Source organism: Cannabis sativa, chromosome 8, assembly GCF_029168945.1.
Source record: "Cannabis sativa cultivar Pink pepper isolate KNU-18-1 chromosome 8, ASM2916894v1, whole genome shotgun sequence".
Taxonomy (NCBI): Eukaryota; Viridiplantae; Streptophyta; class Magnoliopsida; order Rosales; family Cannabaceae; genus Cannabis; species Cannabis sativa.
This window is the reverse complement of record NC_083608.1, coordinates 27,536,105-27,545,503: the sequence shown is the minus strand read 5'-3', so window position 1 is coordinate 27,545,503 and position 9,399 is coordinate 27,536,105. Positions and strand designations below refer to the sequence as shown.

The 9,399-nt window shown below is 34.1% G+C and overlaps 1 protein-coding gene across 1 annotated transcript; it reads right to left on the bottom strand.

Annotated features, from left to right (window-relative positions):
* Positions 1–6,253: 6,253 nt before the first annotated feature.
* Positions 6,254–9,185, bottom strand: LOC133030522 (uncharacterized). Its single transcript, XM_061103296.1, has 3 exons — positions 8,117–9,185; positions 7,741–7,915; positions 6,254–7,628 (listed from the first exon to the last, which is right to left on the bottom strand). Exons 1-3 carry the CDS (start codon positions 9,183–9,185, stop codon positions 6,254–6,256), a joined length of 2,619 nt encoding a protein of 872 aa, XP_060959279.1.
* Between the last annotated feature and the right edge of the window lie 214 nt (positions 9,186–9,399).

The following is a 9,399-nucleotide window of genomic DNA, read 5'->3' as shown; positions in this document are numbered from 1 at the left end:
AATGGTATGGCTTACCCATAATTATTTAATAATGTTAAAAGAGCATTTCTACATATAAGTGGAGCCGGTTAAAATGATATTGTCTTTTTTAGGAGTGGTAATCTAGGTTAGACACAATAAAATAATTCAAAATCTGCATGAAATAAAAAAGTATGAATTATTTTTGGGTTGATATGACTAATTTGTTTATCAAGCATGTCATTTTTAGGTTGATATGTTTAATTTGAAAATAATATGATAATGATTTATGTTAGAGTATACACTAAATTTATTATATTTTTAGTTATATAAGACTTAAATATTTTTAAATTGCACATAATGTGTTACAATAAAATTGTACTTATTAAACTTCTTATAAACATATTAATGAATTGATAAATTAATTAAAATTAAGCATGATTTTTTATATAAACGAGTTAATTTCAGGTCGGACTGACTCATTTATAAACAGGTTGGGTTTGAGTTTTCATTTTTGACATTAATGAATACGAATGCCACTAACAAATATGAATTATCACTCTGCTATCTAAATCTGTCGTAAAAGCATCTCACAATTTCTTTTTATCATAGCAATACCATGCATTTTTTTTCATATTTATACTTTAGCGGTCAAATTTGAGATAATTTAAAAATTGTAAATATCTAGAAAACTATCTAATTATTTCTCTTAAAGAAAGAATGATTAAATAATAGTGTTTTAAATATATAACGAATAATCTATTATCAGTTGATTTTTCTTAGTTTTCCTATTGATATTATTAGTAGGGTTTTGTTTCTACAAATTTTATCTTTCTTCTAATTCTCCTCTCTATTAAGGATGCACATAAACTCTATGGGGACGAGGATGCGCCCCTAATGGGGAGAGGATCGGAGGCGAGACGGGATTTAATTCATGTCGTCGAGTCGGAGGGGGGCGGGGTCAAGAATATACTATCCGCTCCTATTTTCTCCGAATATATAATTATAATTTATATATATATACAAATTAATCTAATATACTCTGTGCATATATTGTGTATATAAGGAATATATCACCTTTTTCATTCAGCATGTGTATTAATGATAAAAATTTGATTTTTTTCAATTTTTATACAAATATTACTATTATGTATTTAATTATATTAAAAGAGATAGATATTGCTCCTTTTGGAATTTAGAAAGCCACAACATCTTAAGAGGAGATTGGGAGACTCTTAGAAGTCACAACTAATGTGTGTAAATTTTTCCTATACAGTCTATAGCTCTCTTTTGTTTGCAAGTCTCTCTTAGTTTTGAAATTGAAGTGAGGTAAATACTAAATAGTAATGGTATTTTATATCATACACTATAGATTTAATTAGTACTTGTGTGTCCATTGTATATATTTTTATATACTAGGTGATTGTTACGTGTCAAGCCACGTAGTGTTAGTTTTGTTTAATATTTTAGTTTTTTATTTTAATTAATAATTAAAATAGTATAATTATTTGAACGATTTGTTTTACAAAAATAAAATATGTGTCAGTATATTTAGTAAGTAAAACATAGTTGTGTTATAATAATGTATGTTATTAATAGTAAAATGTACATTAATCTTCTAATTGAAAAAAGTTCTATTATCTCATTTCATATCTAATAATAGCTACACAACTATATATTTATAGACTTTCACATTCTTTGCAAATTACTAATAAGCACCAATAATATTTTCATATTCTAATATTTTTCAACCTTCTCCTCTTGGTGGTAAAATTAAAAATAAAACTAAAAATAAGCATAAACATATAAGGTAAATACTAATTACAGCCCCTTTCATCTTTTTTTTTATTATTTTTTTAAGCCCAAGCCCAAAAATCTCTAACCCAACACAATCAATCTTCTTTTATATTATCTTTTCTAGATATTTTATCTATATTTTTCTTTCTTAAAAAATAAATAAAAAAAATTATTAATATTCTCCCAAGATAGGTTTGTTAGAGAGATATGTGGTTAAGATGATTTTTTTTAATTCAAAAAGAGATTATTAATATTTAAAAGATTGTTTATTTAAAAGATTGTTTAATTTTTTGGGTTTAATTATTGGGTTTATTTTTTAACGGGAGATCAAACCTAATCGTTAAATTTAACAGAATATTCTTTTAGTATATTCTGTTAAACCAAGAATGTTAAACCAAGAAATGTCGTTAGATAGGCACTTTTAATATATAAAGATATATACAAACTGAAGGGAGTTTCACACCCTATTCCTCCCGGCGGCCGCCATATTTATATAATTAGTATTTTGTGTTTTTTTTTTTTCTCATATATATACCTAATATATTTGTATGTTTATAATCATGAAGAAAGTACTATACATAGCTTTGGAAGTTTGTAGGGCTTCTCTCTCACATTGTTAGAGAAGTTTTTTGTGATTTTTGATTATTGAAGAATAAACTCTCGATGGTGGTGATTGGTGAATAGTTGATGGTATTTTTTTAGAATTTAAGTTTTGTGTATTTTTAGTTTTGAGATTGCATCGTATGGATATATGACAATTTAGTTTTATGCCCTTGTAAAAGTTCTTAAATTTTAATATGTGAAATTATTAGTGTGAGTAATTTTTTTTTAATGAAACGGGTCCCTGTTATGGTCTTTATTACCGACGGGGATTCCCCGCCTTGTTCTCCACTGGGAATAGACAAGGATGGGATGAGGATGGAAAAAAATAATAGGAGGTGGGGACGGGGCGGGGAATACGTTTGCCGCACCGCCTTGTCCCATGTGCATCCCTACTCTCTATGCTTCTTTTTAATTATTTTTTCTTCAAATATATCATGCATAGTGAGTTTGGTTGCTGAAGCCCCTAATTTTTTTTCCTTTGTATTTTTACATCAAATTAATAATATTTATATATATATATATAATTACAAAATAATTGTTGTTATCCACATTTTTGAGAACATAACAATTGTAAATTTTAGCAGTCAAAATCTGCTTGCAGGCCCATTCACAAGACCCAAACAAATTAGTAGCTTGGTCCAAGAAAAAAGTGTCTGGGATCTAGATTCAACCATGAACCTGTCGCGGATAGAGCGGACAGGTAGACCTAGAATATTGACACTTAACCAAATTATCGAGCATTCAAAAAAGCATAGACAGATAACCCCACAGGTATCCCAAAGGAGCAGTCAAAACGGTATCACGGAGCGTCGATCGTCTGGGATAAATTTGACATGTCACACCTCTGACACAAAATCTCAAAGAATTACGGGTTTGTCCCCCGTGTCAAACCTAGGAAAGGTGCACAACAAAAAAATAAACTACCTTTTGTTCAACGTCCACTACTCTAACATCTACTATTCATGATTGACGACGGACATCCAGCCATCACCATTAAATGGTATGGCACCGTACGAATGACGGTTACTCCTCAAATTGAGCCTCACCCACCGGGCCCAAAGTCAATATTATAATATATTTTTACCCCACCAGTGGGCTATTTCACATTTAAAAACCCTATCGAATGCGGGTCTACATGAGGACCCAAATACTGTTGGGATTTCATGCCTTAAATAAAATCAATTTTATTGTTATTTTATTTACTTTCAATAAAGATTAAAAATCATATCTTGACCTTGTCATATGCTTTGTTCACATATTTTATACATGATTATATATTTAATATATAAGTTATATTAAATTCCGAACATATAGTTATTCACAATTACAGTGATGTCATCGTAGTAGAAAGTAATTGTGATTATATGCTTCAAATTATTTAGTCCCAGGATTTATCAGTGCAATAGATTTACACTGACGTGATAATCAATGATAAGGTTTACTTACACTTCGATAAGCAAAATGTCTTTTTCAAGGCATTAGTAAAGTAAACTAGCATCAGATGTAATGACTATACATCGAACTGGACCGATATTAATAATGGAAAAGATATCATAAACTTACCGATATATCTTTCCTAAGTCAATGTCACTTAGTTGATCATAGATCATTTGATCTCAATCCTGAGATGGTTAAGTTCTAACTTAAATATATTGCATGAGTTCTTTAACTTGTTCGTTACAGCTTACATGTAGGCATAATACTTATATCTTGGGAACTTGGTAGTGCAATTGAGTGAGAGTGTTAATCATAGATGTATACATCTATAGCTTTTATGCCTATTAGAAGTGAAACGATAGTTCCTTAGCTCATTCTTTTAATAATTCAATTTCCAAAAAAACCTAATAAACACTTTTTTAATCACGGTTTTTCAAGAGAGTGCTGAAATTGATGTTCAATAAGTTCGATTAAGTGACAATTTTACAAACTTATTTACAAATTCATTACCAACATCAAATATTTTGATAAGATGGTACACAAGATGAGAATACACCAATTAAAGGATCTACAACAACGCTAAAATAAGAGAGAGTTAATATACACTGCACTCTCAACTGAGTTCTTGACCCACTAGGTTTTCTGCCAAGATTTTTCAAGGTAGCTATTAATATGAACATCCAATAGGGAGTGCTATAAAATATTATAATATATGGTCATGTTTGTCTAAGCTTCTACTTTTGCTTATAGCTAGAAGTATAAAATAAGTATAAACTTTGACTTATTTTTACCGTTTGGATAATTATTATATAAATATATTTTTTTTTAATGAAAAATAATTTTCAATGTATTTGGATATCATTAAAAATAGATTTTTTGTGAGTAAATTAGGAATTCTATAAATTATTTTAATTTTAAAAATAGTTTCTTAAAAATCATTTTGGGAGAAGCTACAAATTTTAGTTTCTCCAGAAAGACTTCTAAATTTAAAAAGACTTTTGATTTTTTATCCAAACGCCCTTAGAAAGACTTTTTTAATTCTAAAACTTAAAAAAAAAAACTTATAAAAGTTAAGCCTAACAGGACCATATATTTATATACATAGATGACTATAAAAACAGAGAATTAATTAGTTACTCTAAAGATTAAAAATTGTCATTAATACTTGATTATATAATCTTAATCGTTATATGATTTTTTAAGACTTATTTTATTGTATAAATTAGAGTTCACTCTATTAAAATAAAATAATTAAAATTCTTATTCTCTCTTCATAAATATATTCTTTTTTTTTTATCTTTTTTTTTTTTGAAGGAACAAAAATTCATTAACTAACAACTAAAAGTGGAAACCACAGGGGGGTTTCCCTCCCCTTGACAAAAACCGGCATCTAGGCTAGACATTCTAGCACTTCTTGCCAAATCATCCACTGCAGATAAAAGTTCACGCTTAACAAACCAGAAATTATAAGAACCAAACGTTTTAACAATATCTAAAATCGCAAAAGAAAGATGAGTAGTACGCCAATCCGGGATGCAAACATTCTTTGCAAAAGCTGAAATCGCCACTTGACAATCCGAGAATAGGACAATGTCTTTCCAATTCAGCTTGGAAGCCCACGATAAGCCATAGAGAATGGCTTGGGATTCAGCATCAAGAGCTGAAGGCGATGACACATATTGAGATGTGTAAAACCAGGTATTATCTTCATGATTGACTAAGATAACAGCAATCCCTGCCTTACCATTACACCATGAGGCATCAGTAAACACTGAAAATCTTGAGGAGATAAGGCTAGTGCAGGGTATGATCTTTTTGGAGGAAGGAATTCTGGTACAAGGCCTGTTTGCATCTATATATTCTTTAAACATAGCACTAACTCGATAGGAGAAATAAGCCCATCAGGATTTGTAAGTTTGATCCTTGATTTATTCCTTTGGCTCCAAATTTCCCATGAAACACAGCCGAAGTACAGCAGGGTAACATGAGGCTTATGGTTAGGGAGATTAGACACTAAATTTTCAATAAATTGAGTGATAGAGTTACCCGGTATCACGTCAATTCGGATCGGAAATTCCCCCAAAAGCCAGAAAGCCTTAGCAAACGGACAGTCTCTGAATAAGTGAAGACAAGACTCTTCATTTCCTCCACAGAAACAGCAAGCTTTATCCGAGATGAAAGGAAGTTTGCCTTTGAAAGGAAAAGCCTCATTCAAAACTCTCCACAACCAGGTAGCAATGCGAGGATGTATACTGGGGTGCCAAATCCATTTCCACAACCTACACACAGGTTGAAATCGGTCTATTTGATCAATAATGTACGCATTTTTGACAGAGAATTTACCATTTTGCTTGTTCTTCCAAATAATCTGGTCTTCATGTGCCTGCGGCAGTCTAGGAATTGAGATTATTTTCTTGCCCATCTCTTCACCGAATATCTGCAGAACGATTTGATGATTCTACTCACTACCTTCAGATACATCTGCCACTTTTTTTGCAGTATACCCCTTCCCTTTAATGCTCCTCATCAGATCTTTAAATTCATTATAATTTAACCAGGGAATCCAAGGAAGGTGCCAAAAATCCACAGAACACCCAGTTCCCAAAAGTGTAGTAACTCCTTTCAATATCGTACTTCTTGCCTGGACAATACTTTTCCAAATGGCCGAATCACAGTCCTTTGATTGAACTGTCCAAAAGTTTTGAGACCCACAGTACTTCTTCATGAGACACTCAACCCAAAGCTTATTTTCCTGAGTTGCAATACCCCATGACAGCTTGGACAGAAGGGCATTATTTATGTCTTCAAATCTCTGCAGGCCAAGGCCCCCACTCTCCTTTGGTTGACAAATTTGATCCCAAGACTTAAGCGCCATAAATCGATCCTTCTCCTTATTCCCACACCACCAAAACTTTCTGACCATCGAATCCATTTCTCTGCACGTTGTCACAGGGACCCTGGATGTCGACATCGAATAAATAGGAATTGAAGCAGCAATGGACTTGATCAAAACCAGTCTACCCGAGTATGAGAGAAATTTTGTCTTCCATCCTTCTAATCTTCGCATGAGACTCTCTTTCAACCTTGAATAATCATCTTTTCTTCTTCTTTTAAAAATGAAAGGATTTCCCAAATATCTTTCATCCCCACTAGCTTGATTGATATCTAAGCAATTTAGGATGGCTTCTTTCTTGTGGCTGTGTAAGTTCCTGGAGAAAAGAACATTAGATTTTGGTTTGCTGCATACTTGGCCAGACCAAGATTCGTACCTGGCCAGATAGTTTAACATTTCCTTAGCCTCTCCTTCATTTGCTCGACAGAAGAGAATGGTATCGTCAGCAAACATCAAATGAGTTATCGGGGGGGCATTCCTTGAGATCTTGATCCCATGAATCTTTCCTCTGTTTTCCTCCCTAAGAAGAATCTTTGAAAGAACTTCTTGACATAGAAGGAAAATAAATGGGGACAATGGATCGCCTTGACGGAGACCACGTTGAGGAGAGAACTTTTTAAGCGGACTTCCGTTGAGGAGAACAGAGTAGGAGACTCCACATATGCAACTCAAGATTAACCTACAACATTTCTCATCAAAACCATTTGCCTCAAGAACTCTCTTTATGAAAGACCATTCCATCTTGTCATATGCCTTGTGCATATCTAATTTCATCGCCATCAAACCCCCTGCCAGTCTTGTGTCAGATTTTGTGGATGATTTCTTGTGTAAGGATGGAGGATTCTGCAATCCACCTTCCCGGGATGAAGGCTGACTGAACCGGCGAAATGAGCTCTTCCATGAAAGGTCTGAGACGATTAGATATGATTTTGGCAGCGATCTTGTAAGTAAAGTTACATAAACTAATCAGACAAAAGTTTTCAATTCTATCCGGATTAGCAATTTTGGGAATTAAACAAATGTGAGTATAATTCAACTTTGGGTCTATAGACCCAGTATTGAATATCTCTTGAATCCCAAAGCACACACTATTTCCCACTTGCTCCCAATAATGCTGGAAAAAAACCCCTGAGAACCCATCGGGTCCAGGGGCCTTCAGTGGATGAAATCCAAAAACTGTCTGCTTAATCTCTTCCAGGGATGGAGTACACGACAATAAGTTGTTAGCTGCATCATCAATTTTCTTTACAAAAAGAGAGTCAAACTCTTGAGGAATCGTTGGGGACCCAGTGGAAAAAAGGTCAACAAAGTAATTGTTAATTATTTGTTGAATGTGTTTCTTATCCTCCCAAACTCGCCCGTGGTGGTCCTTCAAATTCCAGATATGATTTCTCTATTTTCGAATCATAGTGGCCGCATGAAAGAAACGAGAACTTCTATCTCCAAGTTTCAGCCAAATTTCTCTAGATCGTTGGCACCATTGACTCTCTTGTTGGCTCCAGGCTATTTTAAGAAGCTCATGAGTTTCAGCTTCTTCCTTGCATCTGAGATCGTTTATGTCTTGATTCTGAAGCCACCTTAATTTACTTTCCAGTTTCCGAATTGACTCCTCACAATCTTCTAAAGCATTATTTTTCCAAGCTTGCAAACTTCTTTTGGTATTATCCACATTACGTATTAAGTGAGTGACTCCAGGGTCGGAATGATGCCAAACTCGATTCACCACTTCTTCACAAGATTTATGAGAGGTCCAAGCTTCATAGAATCTGAAAGGGATGAATTCTTTCTTTCTGTACATAACAGTGTCGAGTAGAATAGGCGCATGATCAGAAACCGTGATTGGGAAATTGAGAACTCCTGCATCCGGAAAAGTCACCACCCATTCAGGCGAACCAATAGCCCAATCGAGCCTTTCTCTGACTAGACCTCCAGAGAATCTGTTGTTGTGCCAAGTAAAATTGCCTCCTTTATATCTCAAGTCAATGCCTCCATTAGAAAATAAAAATTCATTAAGCCATCTATAGTCTGTGCCTCTTGTCCTGCGGCCCCCCAATTTCTCCATCGGATCACTGATGCAATTTAGATCACCAATGAGAACCCAGGGTTCATCACAACTTTTAATGATAACATCAAGATTACCCCAGAATTCCTCTTTTAGATGACTATATGGGGTTCCATAAGCTGCAAAAATATTCCAGGGACTCAAGGATTGGTGATCATGAACTATAGCTTGGAAAATATCATCTCCAACCCACTTAACTTGAAGATTAATGTCCCTATTCCATAAAAAACAAAAGCCACCTGCAATACCAATAGCAGGGATACACGCATACCCTGTAAAACCAAGACTTCTAGCCACCTCCACCATTCGATCCTTTTGAACTTTGGTCTCCATGAGAAAGATACACTCTGACCTATATCTTCTCACCCAGCCCCGGAGGGCTTGAACTATCGAGTCCTTTGCAAGGCCCCGACAGTTCCAAGATAGCATCCTCATTGATCGGGTGGGGGCTTGATAAGGGCCGCCTCCTCGCCCGTGTGAAAATCCTGAGCCAAATCAATCCTCACCTCCACCAGTTGTTCCATGTCTATGGCCAAATTCTTGGCAACACTAGTATCCGTCAGAAGTGTTATTGTATCATCATCGTCTTTCCTTTTTTCAATTGTCACCCTTACGGACTTCCTCCTCCTCTTGCTTTCTTTCTTTTTGG

Bases quoted from the DNA above. Each gene is read 5' to 3' on its own strand.
- LOC133030522 (XM_061103296.1), bottom strand. From the start codon at position 9,185: ATGAGGATGCTATCTTGGAACTGTCGGGGCCTTGCAAAGGACTCGATA. The intron at 7,916-8,116 runs GTTTCTTTCATG...TTGATGATGCAG, and splicing joins ACTTGGAGATAGAAGTTCTC to CTAACAACTTATTGTCGTGT. The intron at 7,629-7,740 runs GTCTATAGACCC...TTTACTTACAAG, and splicing joins CAAGAGATATTCAATACTGG to ATCGCTGCCAAAATCATATC.